This window comes from Muntiacus reevesi, chromosome 2 (genome assembly GCF_963930625.1).
Source record: "Muntiacus reevesi chromosome 2, mMunRee1.1, whole genome shotgun sequence".
NCBI lineage: Eukaryota > Metazoa > Chordata > Mammalia > Artiodactyla > Cervidae > Muntiacus > Muntiacus reevesi.
In genome coordinates this window covers 11,265,961-11,286,550 of record NC_089250.1, presented here as the reverse complement: position 1 = coordinate 11,286,550, position 20,590 = coordinate 11,265,961, and the positions used below count along the sequence as shown (strand labels likewise).

The following is a 20,590-nucleotide window of genomic DNA, read 5'->3' as shown; positions in this document are numbered from 1 at the left end:
TGGATAATAAATCTAATGTTTGTAGAGTGGCTGAAATGTCTAGAGCAGATCTAGAGGACGTGGGACATCTACGTACGTGGTACATGTACATCTCTACATGGTGCAGATCTAGAAGACATGGGACATGTATTTTGCCTCTATTTTCAGGCACATACATTTTGTGTTTATCTGTTTCCTTTTAAAACTCCAAAGTAATTCTGTACATCTGGTTTTGTTTTGTTTCCCTTTTTTTTTTTTTTTTTTCAATTGCCGTTAAGATATACACCAGGTAGCTCAGTGGTAAAGAATCTGCCTGCCTATGCAGAAGATGCATTCCCTGGGTCGGGGAGATCCCCTGGAGAAGGAACTGGCGATGCGCCTCAGTTCTCTTGCCTGGAAAGTTCCATGGACAGCCTGGCAGGCTACAGTCCACGGGGTCAGAAACAGTCTGGGGTCGGACACAACTGAGTGACTGAGCACACATACTGTTGAGTGTATGGGTGTATTCAAGCCATTCATCATGTCATATAGTCATCACCACCACCACCTTCTCCAGAGCTCTTCATCTTACAAAACTGTAACACCATACCCAGTAAACAGTTATAGATCTGATTGGAAAGGGTGATATTATCTGATATCTAAAGAGATAAATATTTTGTAGGTGAAAACCAAAATTTTTTCCCTCGATTTTCTTTTGGTCACTGGGGCAACTTTCTCTGTGCTCACTGAAGCCCCTGGTCCGCTTTCCTCCTCATCCACTATTGTAATGGAACTGTCAGGATGAGCCAAAGGCTATTATTTCAGTCATCCTTCAAGCTGCAGCTGGGGCTCCATGCTGTTTTCTCACAAGTTTCTGATTGAGCTGGAGTCTCCCTCACTCCTTCTGCCACATTAAATATTTTTTTATGTATAAACATAGCTAATGAGAAACATAAGTGCATGAGCTGTCATAGTGAAAAATATCCTTCTTCCTTATTGATTCATCATGTCCCATAGCTTGAAAAACAATCTTTAAAGGTTTATGTATTTCTTTGTATTTCTGGCTATATCCTTCTTCTACTGCCTCCATCCCTGTGGAACGATCGGCCTGCACCTGACATTATTCTCAGGAAATGTGGCGTTCACCCGCTTCTCAAGCGCCGGTAGCAGTTAAGGCTGGAAACTCAGACTCAAGTAGTCACGGGTGTGCAGCTGTCACTTGGAGGGTTACTAAAATTTCTCTGTCACTGACTTTGTCACCAGTTTATCTTTCCCCCTCAGGAAAAGCTCCAAACACCCACATCGGTTTGGGTCCTGCCAAAGTAGGCAACCTTATCTCCTTACCACCCTCCTCTGCCCTCAGCTCTACATCTAACCAGCCAGACTGTAGGATCCCACAGCTGCGTGTCCTCACCTCCAGTCTTTGTACGTGCTTTTCCCCTCCATCTCCTGCACTTTTTCCTGTCCTCCAGGCATCTGCTTTCATAGCACCTCCACCAGAAAGCTGGCAGTACTGACACGAAGCTGGCTGTCCCTTCTGAGTGTCCCTGTGCCGTCTTTTAAATCTGTTTTGTGTTTATGAGTCTGTGTGGAAGTTGCCTGTTTGTCTGTTTTTCCAGTTGAGGGCATATCATTTTCCAGGGTGGACCTGGGTCACCTTCATCTTATAATTGCGGTCTTTGTCCCAGCACCTTTGCACACAGTTACTGAGTGAACCAATGAAGAATGAGGAAACCAGAAATCTGGTAATCAGCCACACATGCGACCATGAGCAGATTATAGAATTGTAATCTTGTATTTCACATCATGCCACCTATAGATGGATTTCATTTTTTGGAACACTAGGAAAGGTCTCAGGTTTTTTGGTTTTCTTGTTACTTTGTTGTAACTAATACTTAACTCAAGTATTTTAGGTAAAGAACATAATTCTTTCTTTTTCCAATTGATGCTGAATTTGCATCTGATACCTTTAGAGTGTCTCCTTGAGGATCTGCAGATGGGTAAAATGTGTATGATGATCAAATTTTGAAAACAAAAGCACAGTATAAACAGAGTTTGAAGAAAAAATATATGATTTAGAAAGATAAGCAGTTGTCAACGAAACCACAGGAGAGCCTTTCAAGGTTAGAGGTGACGTCTGCTGAAAAGGTCACAGCTGAGAGGAAAAGACATCCATCAGATTTGTCAAGGTGAAGGTCACTGGCGGCCTTGGCAGGAACACTCGATGGTGTCTGAAGACACACAGGGTTGAAGAGCTAGAGGTGAGAAAGACAGAATTAACACCTTTAAAAGGTGATGGTTCCTGGGACTTCCCTTGGGGTCCAGTGGTTAAGACTCTGAGCTTCCACTGAAAGGGCATACTAGGGGCCTGGAAAAAAAGTTGAGGGTCCCCATCCCTCCTACCTATATGCAACACAAACTAACTTTTGATTTTCAAAATAAAGTAAAATTAGCATGTGTGATAAAATTCAAGTAAGCCATTTCTAAATTATCTTAAGCACAACAACCTTAATTTATTGCCACTTTTCACTGAAGTGACCTTTCCTATTCCTATTGCAGTTGTTCCTCTTGGCTGGCTCTTGAAGTGCGTCGCTGGTTTGTCTGTTAGGTAACCCAGCAGGGTATGGAGACACACATGAGGGGAGAACAGGGGGCAGGATGCGTGAAGAAGGGAGATTTGGGCTTTTTTACTTACTCATTTATTTTTAATGAGGAAAGTCTTTGCAAGTATCTGTATAGTCTACAGATAGATACCCAAAGACTTGGATGCTAAAAATGAAAGTGATCAGGACTAATCAACGAAACAGCAGGGTGGAAGATGGAGGTGTCCAGAGCACAGGGGGGGCAGCTGAGGGTATGGAGTGACCTCCCGTGTGCTACAGAGACAGAGGTGCCCCCTCTGAATACAGTGGCCGCAGCTGTGTGGGACAGTGGGGCATGAGGTCTGAAGGAAGGGACAGGCATTGACTGCGGGCAGGGCAGGAGCTAAGGATGGACATGAGGAGGGAAAAGAGAAATGGGGAAGCTGGCGCCTTTGGGTTGGAACCTGAGGCCCCTGATTCAAGCAGCCGGGGGTGAAATTAGATACAGCCTCTCCCTCAGCATCTTCAAGACAGGACTGAGTGGAGGAGGGACCACCGACTTGGGGGACCCTGCTGAGCCTCGTCTGGCCAAGGCCCCTCCCAGAAAGCTCCCACTCCCTGCTCAGGGCCCCCACCCCACGCTGCTCAGACGCCCCCCGGAAGGATGGGAGAGCTGGAATGTTGAAATAGTTCCTACCCAGGCCTGTCTCGGCCTCTGAACTTCCGGCAGCAGCCTGTGGTGGCTCTGGCTTCCTGTGTGAGTATTTGGAAAGATAAATCTCTGCTGAAGGTGGGGGCTGACCCCTGGTGGCCGGGGAAGGTGTGCAGAAGGCACAGGTGGCTCCCAGAAGTATAGACATAAGGGCAGAGATGGCAATTGTGTTGGAAGGAGGGGCAGGCCAGGGGACACTCCTTTTATTCAGATTAAGTGTTTCCTGGATGGTCTGGGTGAGAGTGAGGAGGTATATGTCCAAAAGCCCTCCACAAGTTTCCCTTTGGTGCCACCCTGGAGAGAACAATTTCCAGAATCCTGGGTTCTGGCCCTGGAGAGACACGCTGGCAGAGCAGGAGTTAATGCCTCCTGGTTTGCCTTCCTATGAGGCCAGAATGCTCCACTCCAGACTGAGGCAGGCAGCTTGGGGGAAAACTGCCTATCACCCAATGAATCAGCCATCACATTGAATTCAGCACCTTCAAAGCCTGAGATGAAGGCCAAGGCTGGGGCTGCAGAGAGTAGTGAGGAGGGAGGGGGAAGCAGGTTGCTAAGAGAGAAGCCTAGTTCCCTCTGCGTGAGTAACAGGAATGGTGATACTGATGACTGGGGTGGGTTGATGACGTGCTTGGCACTCTCTGGAATGGCCTGTCCTTCTGTGTCCCCCTGGGGACGAGAGGTCACTGCTTTGCAAGGCCAAGCCCCCAGGGTCTCAGGCTGCACTTCCAGGGTGCACAGACAGCCCCCTCGTCTGCTCGCCCCACCTCACTGCCCTCCTCCACCCCTGACCTCATTCCAGCTCTCCCCCACCCTCCCAGTGAGGTCAGGTTGGTGCTGGGGCACTTCCAGGGTGCACAGACAGCCCCCTCGTCTGCTCGCCCCACCTCACTGCCCTCCTCCACCCCTGACCTCATCCCAGCTCTCCCCCACCCTCCCAGTGAGGTCAGGTTGGTGCTGAGGCACTTCAGGGTTCTGCCTTGCTCAGTACACCCAAATCCAATCGCTGTCAGAGCTGGTGGCCCCTTCCCAGCCACGTGGAAATCAACACCCTCTCTCAGATACAAAGGGCTAGCCTGTTCCACCTGCCTGAAACGGGAGCCAGTTCTGTGGTGCCATCATGCTCTGATGCTCGCCTGAGAACCAGGCTGAGGACAGTCTCCCGATGAGAACACTTCCAAATCCATGTTTAACTTTCTTCCTCTTGTCCTGTCTGGTTCCCCTCACTCATCTTCTCCCAAGAGCACTCCCTAAATAAATACAATAAGTAAATAATCTCTTAATTAAGATTGATTCATTAATCTTAATTTAATTAATGTCTTGATTAAATTAAGATTTAAAACAAATCTCTTAAATAAGAATCTTAAGTAAGAACCTCTAGAGCTTCCCTGGTGGTCCAGTGGTTAAGAATCCATCTTGCAAAGCAAGGGACACCTCTTCAATCTCTGGTCCCGGATCATTCCATATGCCTCGGGGCCACAACTATTGAGCCTCTTCTCTGAAACCTGCAAGCCGCGCCAGCTACTGAGCCCACGCGCAGCAACAACTGATGCCCATGCACCCTAGACCCCATTCTCCACAACAAGAGAAGCCACCACAATAATAAGCCTGCACACCGCAACTAGGGAGTAGCCCCCACTCTCTGCGACTACAGAAAGCCCCCACATAGCAACAAGGACCCAGCACAGCAAAAAAAATAGTAATAAAAAATATTTTAAAAAATCTCCACTGCAGATGCTGTTCTAGGGACCCCACCCTATGAGAGCCTCTTGATATTCATAATTAGCATCAGCCACAGTTTATTGCCTCTAAAAATTCAGCTTTACCCAGTACCTGGGTGAGGGAGTGAGTGAAAGTCACTCACTTGGGTCCAATTCTTTGCGACCCCATGGACTGTATAGTCCATGGAATTCTCTAGGCCAGAATACTGGAGTGGGTAGCCTTTCCCTTCTCCAGGGACTCTTCCCAATCTGGGAATCCAACCCAGGTTTCCCACATTGCAAGTGGATTCTTTAACAGCTGAGCCACAAGGGAAGCTCAAGAATACTGGAACGGGTAGTCTATTCCTTCTGCAGCCGATCTTCTCCACCCAGGAATCAAACCGGGGTCTCCTGCCTGGCAGGTGATTTCTTTACCAACAGAGCTATCAGGGAAGCCCACACAGTACCTAGAACCTTTTAATACACCCGTTTCTTTTTAAACTGAGAATTAGATTCCGTGGTTTGCACAAAGCACTTTCACCGATACAGTGATTCACACCAAAAATAGTTGCAGCAATCGACACTGAAGGGAATGAGAGTCTGGCGTCCTTAGGGGTGAGATTGGTCATCCTCTCTGGTTGAGTTTGAAGGCAATGAAAATCCTATTAGTAGTAAAGGATGATATATGGTGAGGACTATTCATTTCTTGATTTTATTTTTTAAAATAATGTAATGAGAACCCATGAGTTTGGTACTCATCCCAGGAGCTAAACTATCATCAGTAAGTAACTTAGGTCTACCATGCACTCCTCTCCCATGCAATACTCATGCCTCCTCCAAGAGGTCACAAATATCTGAGGGTTTTATCACATCTCTTGATGCCTAAATAAGATATTGTTTTGTTGTATTTGCTTTTGGTCTTAGTGAAAAGAGTAGTCTTTTGACACTTGCTTTTCCACTCAAAATTATAATTATGAAGACTAGCCAGGTTGTGGCACAAAAAGGAGGATCATTTTCACTTTTACTGCTGTGTAGCATTCTATGTGCGAATACACCACAAACCATCCATTCTGTGGTCAAAGGGCGTATGAATTGTTCCTTTCTTCCTTCTCTCTTACAGGCAGTGTTACTGGCAACTAGTTTGTTCTCTGTATCTGTGAGTCTGTTCTTTTCTGTTATATTCACTAGTTTGTTGTATTTTTTTAGACCCCACCTATAAGTGATATCACACAATATTTGCCCGTCTCTGTCTGACTTATTTCACTTAGCATAATGCCTTCCAAGTCCATCTGTGTTGCTGTAAAAGGCAACATTTCATTCTTTTTTATGGCTGAGATGGGGTATATATACCACATCTATAAAGTTCTATTTTCTTTACTCATTCATGTGTTGATAGATACTTACGTTGCTTCCGCATCTTTGCAATTATAAATAATGCTGCTGTGAACATTGGGATGTATGTGTCCTTTTTAATTAGTGTTGTTTTGGGGGGAGGGGTATGTACCACGGAGAGGAATTCCTGGTTCATGTGGTAGTTCCGCTTTTAGTCTTTTGAGAAAGCTTCTTACTGTGTTCCACAGTGACTGTACCAATCTACATTCTCACCAACAGTGTACAAGGATTCTCTTTTCTCCACAGCTTCACCAGCATGTTTTATTTATGTTCTTTTTGGTGATAGGCATTCTCACAGGTTTGAGATGCTCTCTCATGGTGGTTTTGACCTGCATCTCCCTGACTGATTAGCGATGTTGAGCATCTTTTCACGTGCCTTTTGGCCATCTGTGATTCCTCTTTGGAAAAATGTCTATTCAGGTCTTCTGCCCATTTTTTAATTGGGTTGTTTGATTTTTGTTTTTGATGTCAGATTGTATGAGCTGTTTACATATGTTGAATATTAATCCCTTGCCGATCAAATCATTTGCAAATATTTTCTCCTATTCAGTAGGTCATCTTCATTTTGTCAGTGGTTTCTTATGCTATGCAAAAGCTTTTTTGTTTCTTTAGATCCCATTTGTTTATTTTTGCTTTTATTTCCTTTAAGAGGTGGATCAAAAAAAAAATTGGTGCAATTTATGTCAAAGAGTGCTCTGCCTATGTTTTCCTCTAGGAGTTTTATAGTATGCTGTCTTACAGTTAGCTGTTTAATCCATTTTGAGTGTGTTTTGGTGTATGGTGTTAGAGAATGTTCTGATTTCATTGTTTATATGTGGCTGTCCAGTTTTCCCAGCAGCACTTACGGACAGATTGTCTCTCCCCATTGCATACTTCTGCCTCCTTTGTGGTGGATTAACTGACCACTCATGTGTGGGGTTAATTCTGGGCTCTCTATCCTGTGCTGTTTATCTGTTTTGTCCATTTTTGTGCCTGCACCGTAATAGTTCTTGACTTTTAAACAATATAAAGTTCTTTCTAAAGATACCTAGTTAACGTACTTTGTCTGAAAAACTGCATTAACTATCAACCTGTTTTCGTATTAAATTATCTGAAAGTTCCTTGTCAGTGTTTTTGTACACAATCAATAGCTTTCAAATCATCATCAGTTACAATAGCATTTTACTCATGAAAAATGACATATGTATTTATACTTCAACTGACTGCTAGAATTTCAACATATAAAGCAAAAGAAATACATTTTCACTGAATTACATCTTAAATAACACTTGCATTTGAAATTGAATATTCAGATATTAATAATCGGTCCAAGTTATGTGGCTACTATTGTTATGTTGACAAGATGTGATAGAAATATACACAGTCGGTCACACACAAGTTCAAGGGTGTCAGAAATGATATTGAACTAGGTTGAAGATGATTGTTTTGGGGTAGTGGCATTTGGGGCAATTAAAAAAACCTTTTTTTTTAGTATGTTCTGCATTGATTTTTATGAGGAACATATGTCTTTTAATGATCATTTATTTAAGAATCTTTCCATAATCATGATATCAAGAATTATTCACAGTTAACCACAGAGAGTATTTTCATGTTACACTGCAATATCAGTGAGATATAGCATAAGACTAAAGCTGCACTTGGCATAAAGATCTGAGTCAGTAACATCTCTCTTAATAGCAGGCAGTCACTTATCGTTTTTCATCTTATTGGCATATAATTTAGATACAGTAATGAGTACAATATCAATTTTAAATACATATATCCCATAGAATCTCCACCCAGATCAAGAATAGAATAAGTCCAGCCTTGCAGAAGACTCTCTCGTGGCTCCTGAAAGTTAGTGCCACTTCCATGGGTGACATCTGCCTTGCCTCTCCCACTGTATTGGTTAGTTATGCCAGTTTTTAACTTCCTATACTTGGAATAGTACAGTATAGCCTCTTGCAACTGATGTCTTTTGGCCAAAATCCTGTGAGGTTCACCTCTGTGGTGGTGCTGCCCGTACATTGCTCCTTTTTATTGCTGTGTAATATTCATTGTATGGACACATCACAATGTATTTCCCCTTCTACTGCTGCTGGACTTCTGAGTTGTTTCCAGAGTGGGTGATCAGGAAGACAGCTGCTGTGGACACGCTCACCCACGCCTTCTGGTGGACAGAAGCTCTCGTTTCCATTGGGCACATACTCAGGAGGAGACCTGCTGGTCAGGGGTACATGTATGTTTAGTTTTAGGAAATACTGTGGGAGATTTCCAACGTCATTGCACCAGTTGACACTTGCACCAGCAATGTAAGGTTGTTCTGGCTTTTGCTCATCCTTGACTTTAAGATTCATGGTGTTGGGACTGCCCTGGAAGTCCACTGGTTAAGACTCTGCATTCCCAATGCCGAGGGCGAGGGGTTCAACCCCTGGCTGGGCAACGAAAACCCGCATGCTGCAGAGCCAAAAAAAAAAAGAAAAGCCTAGTGAAAGGTCGGGTGTGTTGAGGCCTGCCCTGAAAAAGTGCCGCAGACAGGTTCCGGAGGCTGGCTAAACTTCCGGGGACCGACCCCCCCCTGCAGCCTGGTACTACCAGGAACGGACACAGAGCCCTTGGACACCCACCGCCGCTGTAGCCCGCGCTTTCTCCCTTATATAGAAGGACCTGACCTGGACGCCTGGCCTTGATATAAAACCTCTCCCCACCTCTCCTTCCTCGCAGACTCCCTTTGTCTCCTCACTCACCCGCCCCTCCCCGGGAGTTCTGCCCGAGAGCGACCGCCCAATAAAGGCCTTCACCACCGGTCCTTAGAGGTGGCTCTTTCTTCCCGCGGCGTTTTCTAACATCTGGCACCCCAAACGTGGGGCCCGAGGTGAGAGCCCCCGGCACTCGCCGTTGAGGCCCCCTCGAGCTCCACCGCCGCGGTAGCCCCGGACCCAGGCGACAGACCAACCCCCCGGATGGCAGGATACGGGGTAAGTCCCTTCGGCTTTGGGGCCTGCCCTCCCTGGCGACCACCTCCTAGGGCCCCGTAACGGGTGCGCACTTACTGGGCCCTCCCGGTCACCAGCTGGTGGGGAGACGTCCTCAGCGGCTGAGTAGACCTCTGGCTCCGGCCTCCGGCTTCTGCCTCCCCCGGTCACCAGTTCGTGAGGGAGACGTCCTAAACAACTGAGTAGACCTCCGGCTTCGGCCGGGCCCCTGCAGTCGTAAAGAAGACGTTCTCCGCGACTACACGGACCTCCGGCTCCCCTTGACTCGTCCGAAGACGTTTGGACGGCGGGGGTTGCCTCCACGCCCCGTGGTCGCCATGGGATCGACAGCCTCCAAACCCGATCCCCAATACTCCACCCCCTTAGAGTGCCTGCTGGCTAACCTGCGGACCCTAAGACTAAAGGGATATATCCGCCCCAAGCAGCTCACCTTTCTGTGTTCACAGGCCTGGCCTCAGTATTCCCTAGATAATGGCTCACAATGGCCAGCCGCAGGGACATTAGACTTTGACGTCCTCCGTGATTTAGATAATTACTGCCGGAGAACGGGAAAATGGTCTGAGGTCCCCTATGTCCAGGCCTTTTGGGCGTCGCGCTCTCGCCCCACCCTGTGCACCACCTGCGCTCCTAGCCAGATCCTACTCACCATGGCCCCCCCGACCCCACCGTCCCGGGCCAACCCAACTACCCCCGCCTCTGAGTCCTCTGCTTTCTCCGTTCCCCCGGAAGATCTGGTGGCCCCTCCTCCCTATGCCTCTCCGGCTGTCCCCACCCCTTCCTCTCCGGCTGTCCCCACCCCTTCCTCTCCGGTTCCCGCCCCCTCCCCCTCCACTCCGGCCCCTTTTGTTCCTGCTCCCGCCCCCGAGATTCCACTGCCGGCCCCAGACCCGCCGGCCCCTTACCCTATCTTGTACCCTCCCCTTTCCCCCGTCACTCCCTCCACTTCTCCGGTTAGCTCCCACACTCGCTCCAAAGGCTCCCATAGCAACCCTCCAAGAGCCTCCCCTCCCCCTCCCCCAGCCCCGCTACTCCCTCTGCGGCAAGTAGCCGGAGCCGACGGCCTGGCCCAGGTTCACGTCCCCTTCTCTCTCCAAGACTTAGCACAGATTGAGGCCAAGCTGGGATCCTTTTCCTCCAACCCCACTCAGTACATTAAGCAGTTTACTAGTCTGACCCGCGCCTACGCCTTAACATGGCAGGACGTATATGTCATCCTGGGGTCTACCACCACCCCCGAAGAGAGGCAGGCCATTTGGACGGCAGCCAGGGCGCAGGCTGATCAGCGTCACTGCGCCAGCCCCTCCCCCGAGCGTCCCCCGGGAGCTCAGGCAGTTCCTGACACCGACCCTGATTGGAACTACCAGGAAGGGGGTGGCGGCCAGCTGCGGGTACGCTATATGATAGAGTGCATTCTCGATGGGATGGAAACGTCCTCTCATAAGGTTGTAAACCTCCTCAGACTAGATGAGGTGACTCAGGGGCCCGACGAAAACCCAGCCATGTTTCTCAATCGGCTGACTGAGGCCCTTGTTCAATACACTAGACTGTCCCCTGAGTCCCCCATTGGGGCAGCTACCTTGGCCAATCGTTTTATCTCCCAATCCGCACCTGACATCCGAAAAAAGCTGGCCAAGGCTGAGGACGGCCCTCAGACCCCTATTCGAGACCTGGTAAAAATGGCCTTTAAGGTTTACAATGCTCGTGAAGAAACTGCTGAGGCCAGTCGAAAGGCAAGACTCAAGCAAAAGGCCGAATTTCAGGCGAGCCTCCTAAACCAGCAAACCCAGGCCTTGGTAGCGGCCCTGCGGCCGGCGGCGGGCTCGGGGCCCCGAAACCCCCCTCCGGGGGCCTGCTTCAAGTGTGGCCAAGAAGGACGCTGGGCCAAGATGTGCCCCAATCCGCGGCCTCCTTCCAAGCCGTGCCCGTTGTGCAAACAGCGAGGACACTGGGCTAGCGACTGTCCCCAGGCCTCTCGGGCCCCGACCTCTAGGGGCCAGAGACCAGAGCGCCCCAGGGAGACCTCCTGCCCTCCTCCGGCCTTAGAGCTGCTGAACTTCGACGATGACTGATGCCGCCCAGACTCGGGAACCCCGATAACCCAAGCCGAGCCCAGGGTAACGCTCCAGGTAGCGGGTAAGTCTATCAACTTTCTAGTTGATACGGGGGCTACCTATTCGGTCCTTCCCTCTTTCGGGGGCACTTTACGTCCTTCCCAGGTTTCGGTTATGGGCATTGATGGCCAACCCTCGTGTCCGCTCCAGGCCCAACCACTATCCTGTCAATTAGATTCGTGCCTATTTACCCACTCCTTTCTGGTCATCCCCTCCTGCCCTACTCCTCTCTTGGGAAGAGATATTCTCGCTAAGCTAAAGGCCACTCTTCACGTAACTCCAGAATTGGCTCCCACGTCAGGGGCCTTCCTGATGCTACTTGTTGACCCTCCAACCTCTTCTGTTAACCCTGAGGTCTGGGACACCCGAGTCCCGGTGGTGGCCCGGCACCACCCTCCAGTCCTCATCCGGCTAAGGGACCCCACCTGTTTCCCAGCCCGGCCCCAGTTTCCTCTGTCTACCCGTAACCTCAGGGGGCTAAAACCCATCATCGACCGCCTCATGGGACAGGGTCTCCTGATCCCCACAAATTCCCCCTGTAACACGCCCATCCTCCCTGTTCGAAAGGCTTCAGGAGACTACCGGCTAGTGCAGGATCTCTGCCTGATCAATGCGGCGGTGTTCCCTGCCCATCCACTTGTTCCTAACCCCTACACCCTCCTTTCTTCCATACCTCCCGAAACCTCTCACTTCACTGTTATTGACCTCAAAGATGCCTTTTTTACCATCCCACTCCACCCCGACTGCCAATTCCTCTTTGCTTTCACCTGGACTGACCCCGACACCCAGTTGACCACACAACTCACATGGACCGTACTCCCTCAGGGGTTCAGAGACAGTCCCCATTACTTCGGACAGGCTCTGTCCGGGACCTGGCCAGATGCTCGCTCCGTCCTAGCACCCTCCTCCAATATGTAGATGACTTGCTCCTCTGCAGCCCCTCAGAAGAGACCTCCCAATGACATTCTGCGACTCTTCTTAATTTCCTCGGTTCTCAGGGCTACAGAGCCTCACAATCCAAAGCTCAACTGACTCAGACTTCTGTTGTCTATCTAGGCCTCCAAATCACCCCTACCACTAAGGCCCTGACAGCAGATCGGTGTAGCCTCCTCAGGTCCCTCTGCCCTCCGGCCAACGGAGACCAGATATTGTCCTTCTTGGGACTGACGGGATTCTTCCGACACTGGGTCCCAAATTACGCCACTCTGGCCAAACCCCTATATGCCGCCGCTAAAGAGACTCCCACGGGACCGCTGTCTTCCCCCACCGAAGTGGCTCAGGCCTTCCACGCTTTATGCTCAACCCTATTGGCTGCACCCCCTCTCTTTCTTCCCAATCCCAACTATCCATACCATTTATACACTGAAGAAAAGGGAGGGATAGCCTTTGGAGCCTTGGTGCAGCTGATTGGCCCCGAACTGCTGCCTATTGCTTACATATCCAAACAACTTGACCCCACAGCCAGGGGATGGTTCCCCTGCCTGCGGGCACTAGAGCAGTGACAACATTGTACGCTGATGCTAAAAAGCTGATTCATGGTCAACCCCTGACCATCTTCTCACCTCATCGCCTTGGCGATCTTCTAGCCTCTAGATTTCTCTCTGACCTCAGCAAATCCAGGCTCCAGCAGTTTCACCTGGTACTTTTGGGCAATCTGCAAGTTTCCGTGTATCATTCTCCACAATTAAACCCGCTTTCCTCATTGCCCTCCCTCCCCCTTTCCTCAAAACCCCCAGCCCACTCATGCCCAGAGGTCCTTGAGTCCCTTATGCAACCACCTCACAACCTGTTTTCCGAACCTCTACGAGATCCAGAGCTAACTTTGTTCGTCGATGGGAGCTCAAAGCGAGATCCCGACGGGAACCGAAGGGCGGCTTATGCTGTGGTAACCACCCAAGAAGTCCTGGAGGCTCAGCCCCTGCCACCCGGGACGACCTCTCAGAAGGCTGAACTAACAGCCCTAACTAGAGCCTTACATCTAGCAAAAGGAAAAAGGGTCAATATTTACACAGACTCCAAATATGCCTTCTTGATTGCCCATTCTCACGCGGCAATCTGGAAAGAGCGGGGCTTCCTGACCACTAAAGGATCCCCCATCTGTAATGCCCCCCACATTACTCGACTGTTAGATGCCTTATCCCTCCCCAAAGAGGTCGCTATCATACACTGCAAGGGACACCAGAATACTCAAGACGCTGTCGCTCTGGGTAATAATATGGCAGACCAAGTGGCTCGACAAATCACCTTGCAACAAGCCCCCGAGCCCTTGCTGACTTTGAGATCCACCCTCAACCCAGATTATTCCAGCAAAGAAGCCAGAGCCTTGCTGGCACAGGAAGGGGCTCAGAGGCACCGGTCGGGATGGATATTACTCCATAATAAACCGGTGCTTCCCGAGCGCCAGGCTAAGGCCATAGTATCCCAAATCCACAATACCCTCCACATCGGACCAAGGGCTCTCTTTTCCTTTCTCAGCCCTGTCTTTTCTCCCCTACATCTCAGACAGACCACATATGCTGTCCACCGCTGCTGCCTAACATGTGCTTCCACCTCTCCTCAAGGAGGACTCCGACCCCCACAAGAGACTCACCAGCTAAGGGGACATATGCCCGGGCAGGATTGGCAGATAGACTTCACCCACATGCCCAGACATCGAACCTACCGCTATCTGCTGGTCTTAGTAGACACCTTTTCAGGATAGGTCGAGGCCTTCCCCGCCGCCCGAGAGACGGCAGCGGCGGTGGCAGAGGTCTTGACGACCCATCTCATTCCCAGATTTGGGTTGCCAAACTCTCTCCAGTCTGACAATGGGCCTGCATTCATCTCACAAATCTCCCAGCAGGTGGCTACGGCCCTGGGCATCGACTGGCATCTCCACATTCCCTATCGGCCCCAATCGTCAGGCAAGGTAGAGCGGGTGAACGGCATCATCAAGATGCACCTGACCAAGCTCGCCTCAGAACTGCGGCTGTCTTGGGTCGACCTACTCCCTCTGGCGCTCACTCGCATTCGCACCACACCACACTCCAAAACAGGTTTGACCCCTTTTGAACTGCTCTACGGCAGGCCCTACCTCCTGACTCGCCTCCCAGAGGGAGAGGCTCCCCCACTCGCGGGGTACCTCCCCCTCTTCTCCCTCTTACGATCCTTGCTGAGAGAACACGCAGACCAGGTTCTGCCACAACCGACGGACAACGAAGGGCCAGCTCAGCCTCTGGCCCCGGGAGATCAGGTACTGCTAAAAGCCTTAAAGCCCCGCCCGCTACAAAATTGCTGGACGGGGCCCCATACTGTAATCCTCACCACCCCCACGGCAGCCAAACTTCTGGGACACGAGCCCTGGTATCACCTAACCCGGCTCAAACGAGCTCCCCCGGGTCTCCCGGAGACAGGGGTGGCCGCAGCCCAGGCCCCTCCTCCCAATTACTCCTACCGCTCCACCCTCACGGGGCCGACCAAACTGACCATCACCCGAACCCCTCTGTCGTCGATCCCAAAATAATTGAGAGACCACCTCCCGATATCCGATGCTGACCTGGCATCACCCGGTGTGGCTGCTAAAAGTCACAGCTCTGGCCATAATTTTTGCCATTGGATTAGCGGCCGCGGCTCCCCGCGATTGGTCCTCCACTCTTCGACTGTCCCTGGCCCTCACATATCTAGCCATCTGCTTCCTACTCCTGGGGTGCTATTCCCTTGGGACACCCTGACTTGGTTACCAACTCCATCCATACGAGACTCACGAGGCTGGTTGTCCGCCATACCCCTTCACCCCTACCTCAGAACAATGCGGGGCTCTCTGCTCTGGGTTACTCTGGGGGTATTGGGGGTCCTGGAAAAAGGGGGGCACACCAACCAAAACCCCCACCAGCCTTTTCAAGTCACCTGGATCTTAAAAAATGGAGAGACCTACGAAGAGCTAAACCAGACCACAGCCACCCAACCAAAAGATAAGTGGTGGCCGGACCTATACTTTAACCTTACAAAGTTAATCGAACAATCAGGATACTCCAAGTGTAGGGTCAGGTCCCTCGGGTTTTATGCCTGCCCGGGACACCAGCGGGGAGACATAAAGACCTGTGGGGGAATGGTGAGCCGCTACTGTAAATCCTGGGGCTGTGTCACTTCCAACGATGGGTACTGGAAGTGGTCGGTGACCAAGCCAGATCTGATCAATATGTCCTTCACGGGCCCTCTCCCGAAACCAGGTTGGCAGGGGCAACCCTCCAACCAAGGGCAATGTAGCGACCAGGTCCGACTATCATTTACACAGCAGGGACGGACTGAAAATAGATGGATTTCCGGGCTGTCCTGGGGGGTAGTGATATATGATACCTATGGCACGGGAAGCAATAGCACAACGTTGTATGTCCAGCAAGTCCTGCAACCCGCCCAGACCCCTGCTGTGGGGCCCAACCAGGTTATTTCACCCCCCAGCCCCTCACCACAAGGGACAGATGCCACGAAGGTTGTGACCTCGCCTGCCCCTACCCCCTCTCTTCAGCTAGCCCGGACAGACCCACTGGAAACCCAAGAACCCCTGTGGGACTTAATCAAAGAAACCTACGGGGCCCTCAACCACTCCAATCCTAATGCAACCCAATCCTGCTGGCTTTGCTACACCTCACACCCACCTTACTACGAGGCCGTGGGCTTAAATGCCACCTACAACTTATCCACTCTCTCCAACCCACCGCAGTGTTCTTGGGGAGATCGCAAGGTGGGCCTTACCGTAAAAGAAGTATGGGGTTCGGGGACCTGCTTGGGCACGATTCCTACAGATAAACAAACCGTGTGCGCCCAGACTGACAATGACACCAATTTCACCAATAAGACATACGTCATACCCGAAATCGGGGGGTGGTGGGTATGCTCACAGACTGGACTGACGCCCTGTCTCCATTTGGCTGTCTTCGACCAGAGCAGGGAATTCTGTGTCATGGTAGTGGTAGTACCCAAAATTACATACCACCCAGAAGAGGTCCTCTACAACTTTTGGGACCGAGACACCCCAGCTCCTAGGCGTAAGAGGGAGCCCGTTACAGCTATTACTCTAGCAACGCTGTTCGCCCTGGGGGCAGCCGGAATGGGTTCGGGCATTGCTTCCCTCACCACGCAACATCAGGGCCTGATCACCCTGAGAGTCGCCATTGATGAAGACATTGCACGAATAGAAAAGTCTATGATGGCCTTAGAAAAATCCCTAACCTCTTTGTCAGAAGTGGTGTTACAAAACAGACGAGGCCTAGATCTGATCTTTTTACAACAAGGGGGCCTCTGTGCAGCCCTCAAGGAAGAGTGTTGCTTTTACGCAGACCATACAGGGGTAGTAAGAGAATCCATGGCCAAGGTAAGAGAAGGACTAGAGCGCAGAAAGAGGGAACGGGAAGCCCAGCAAGGTTGGTTCGGATCATGGTTCCAAAACTCCCCCTGGCTGTCCACCCTGCTCTCGACCTTAATGGGACCACTTATAATCCTCTTGTTGCTCTTAACTTTCGGGCCCTGTCTCTTAAATAGGCTCTTGGCCTTTATCAAACAATGGCTCAACACTGTCCAGCTGATGGTGTTGCGACAGCAGTACCAAGGGCTTCCAACAAACATTCCGTGACAAAATTAGCGGCAGACGCTCCCTGCCATCCCGGCCACACCCTACCCCTCGCCGCCCCCGTTCAGCAGGAAGAAGCCAGAGAGAACCGGCGCCCCTTGTCCTATAGCAAAAAGGCCGGGATGAAAGGTCGGGTGTGTTGAGGCCTGCCCTGAAAAAGTGCCGCAGACAGGTTCCGGAGGCTGGCTAAACTTCCGGGGACCGACCCCCCCTGCAGCCTGGTACTACCAGGAACGGACACAGAGCCCTTGGACACCCACCGCCGCTGTAGCCCGCGCTTTCTCCCTTATATAGAAGGACCTGACCTGGACGCCTGGCCTTGATATAAAACCTCTCCCCACCTCTCCTTCCTCGCAGACTCCCTTTGTCTCCTCGCTCACCCGCCCCTCCCCGGGAGTTCTGCCCGAGAGAGCGACCGCCCAATAAAGGCCTTCACCACCGGTCCTTAGAGGTGGCTCTTTCTTCCCGCGGCGTTTTCTAACACCTAGCTGAGTCAATAAAACTTAAATTTTTCATAAAAGCATGCATGATTTTGAAAAGACTGAAAAGTAAGTTTATCATTTTTAAATTTGAGGGGTATATGTGTATAGAAAGTAAAAGACATCTGCTTGTATATCTGATCTTTTAAAAAAATTATTAGAGAATAGTTGATTTAAAATGTTATAATAGTTTTGATCTTAATAAAATAAAAATAATATCTCTAAATTCTGTCTTATATTAGAGTTAAAATGCATTCAATTAAAGTTTTCAGCTAAAATATAGTTTATGATTTCTTTTGAGGGGAGGGAAAGACTGATAACACCTAGAATTGAAAAACATATGAAGTTTTTGTGACACTGGGTTTTGGCAGTGTTGTACTGGTAACTAGTTAACAACTGGCTCACTAGGAAAGAAAGTGTGATTTGTAGAAGTTACCAGTTTCTGTGGGATAAATACTTTTACCATGACTGACTCTCACACATTGTTGGTAGGAGTGTAAATTGCTACAACCACTTTATAGAACCATTTGATGAAATCTGTTATAATTGAATGTATACAAATGCTGGGAAACAGCAATCCCAACCCTAGGTATGTGTACCAAAATATTTATATTTTCAGGTCATCAAAAACTGAAAAAGTAGAGTGAATAAATAGTTGTGTATTCATGCAATGGAATACTATACACCAATAGAAACGAATAAGCTGCTATTACACATAACAACATGAATGAATCTCACACAGACAAAAGCATATAGACTGCATAATTCTAACTATAAAAAGTTCCCCTACAACTAATAAAAAAAATTAAAAAAATATATACAATTTCCAAGACTCAAAAAAAAATAAAATAAAACCAATGTATTAAAAAAAAAAAAGTTCCAAAAGAAGCAAAACTACTGGGGTGGGGGTGGTTGTCAGAAGTCAGGGTAGTGGTTGCTTTGAGAAGGACAGAGAAGGTAGTGATCAGGAGCATGTTTCCTGGATGTTGACTGTATGGACCGATTGTTTGTGTTCCCCCAAATTTATGTTTAGTTCAGTTCAGTGTTTATGTGTTAAAATGTATGTGTTGAAACCCTAACCCCGAATATGAGGGTATTGTTACCGAGTCCAAGCTCACACTGCTCACCACGTGACAGGTGTCCCAAAGAGCCATCTTCCCCGAGTTAGAACTCAGGCTGCTCTTGTCCTGAAAGCGTAGGGGATGCGGCTGGTTGTCGCAAGCGTCTGGGTGCTGACCAGACCCCAGAGGGAGTGGGACATCCTTCCGTCTTGTCCACTCTAGGTCTCGTCACCATTCTCCTATACATCTCCAAAAGAGAAAAACTGTCTCTATGTGAATGAAAATTGTTGTATCTTTAATAGTCCAGCCTGGGAGTCCGAGCCCTGAAAAGGAGCTATGATGTGTGTTTCAGGCTGTAGGCGGCATTCCTTTCCAGGGTGCAGAGCCAGCAGGAGTAAGCACAGGAAACAGAGCACAGGGGTTAGAGCTAAAGCCATAGCTCCGATATGGAGTCAGGTGTGTTCTCTGTTACATTATGAGGTGGGGCTTTGGGGAGGTATGTGCGTGGGTTTAGATGAGATCGTGAGGTGAGGCCCCCATAAGGGGACTAGTGTTTTATGAGAAGAAACCAAAAACTTCTCTCTCCGTCGTTCTCTCCCTCTCTCCCTTCGTCCCTCCCCACCATGTGTACACACAGCAAAAAGGTGACCTTCTGCAAGCCAGGAAGCCAGCAAGAAGGCTCTCACCAAGAACTGAATCTGCCAGCACCTTGATCTTGGACGTCCCAGGCTCCAGAGATGTTAGATATAAATGCTTAAAGTTTGAACCTCCCTGTGTATGGTATTTTTTACGGCCTGAACAGTCTAAAACAGTTATGTTTGCAGATGTGTCCAAGTTATAATGGTGTATTAATGAGCAATTTCAAGTAAATTTTATTAAACTAATGGATTGTTCGCACACACAAAACCAAAAAAACACTTAACATCATTATCAGAATAAATTAGCTTTTTCAATATCTCTTAATTCATAGATAAATCTTCCTCTGTTCATAAATGAAACAAATTATACCTTGGCCAGTTAAACACATAAAGACAGTTTTGCCAAGAGCAATTTAGGCTCATAGTAGAGCAATTCGTTTGCATACTTAACAGAAGCCATTCAAGCAAACAGAATATTTTCTAAATCCCCAGATACTAATTTTTAATTTTTAACCAACTAGCTCTAAATGCAGTTGGATCAAAGACAGTTTTTGGCTGGAAACAAAGAGTGTGGTACCCTCTCAGAAGGAGGAAAAGTTAAACACATATTTAAAGACAACTGTATTCACCATTAAGATGAAATCGCTAACTCATCTCCTCTTACATGCCCTTCCCCCCAAACCCTCCTATTTTCTTATTCTGACAAAAATGTACTTTTATTTACTGCAGGTATACTATCTCTTGGTCCTTCTCTTCTTTTACTTTGTTTTTTTTTTTTTTTTTTTAATAATGGCATAGCACTTTTTATTTCTTGTTCCCAGTGAATCAAGGGAATAAGTGTAACCAGAGTATTTTTCAGTTTAACTGATATCTAGAATCGCCCAGGCAGACATCCAGTTCTGCTTGGAAAGTTACTGGCGGTGCCTTCTTATTGAAATCACCTTACTTAGTCCACGTCAAGCGAGGGGGAAAGTTCCTATCTCCATAGACTTAGATTTTCTCACATTTTAAATAAAATCCTTGGGTTATTGCCATCAACTATTCCCATATCTTTCGTCTCTAACCATTTCCTGATTTCTGCATGGTGAAGTTAGGCAAAGCTTCATAGCTCCCAACACACACACACACACATGGTGAAGTTAGGCAAAGCTTCATAGCTCCCAACACACACACACACACACACACACACACGGTGAAGTTAGGCAAAGCTTCATAGCTCCCAACACACACACACACACACACACACACACACACACACACACACACAGAGTGTTTCTTATGGGCCTGCTTCCCAAACACTCTGAAGACCACCCCCTTGGTTTAAAAAAACCAACAAAACCAACTTGCCACATCCAGTCTGATATTGTGTAAATTCACAAA

General features: G+C 48.8%; 2 protein-coding genes across 2 annotated transcripts in view; one reads left to right on the top strand and one right to left on the bottom strand.

Annotated features, from left to right (window-relative positions):
- Positions 1–20,590, bottom strand: part of LOC136157105 (ankyrin repeat domain-containing protein 26-like) — a 209,646-nt gene that overhangs the window by 112,393 nt on the left and 76,663 nt on the right. The gene's annotated exons all lie outside the window — the stretch shown is intronic.
- LOC136158992 (uncharacterized) lies at positions 9,634–13,566 on the top strand. Its single transcript, XM_065920830.1, has 2 exons — positions 9,634–11,449; positions 13,236–13,566. The coding sequence occupies exon 1, from the start codon at positions 9,634–9,636 to the stop codon at positions 11,383–11,385; it is 1,752 nt and encodes a 583-aa protein (XP_065776902.1). The 3' UTR covers positions 11,386–11,449; positions 13,236–13,566.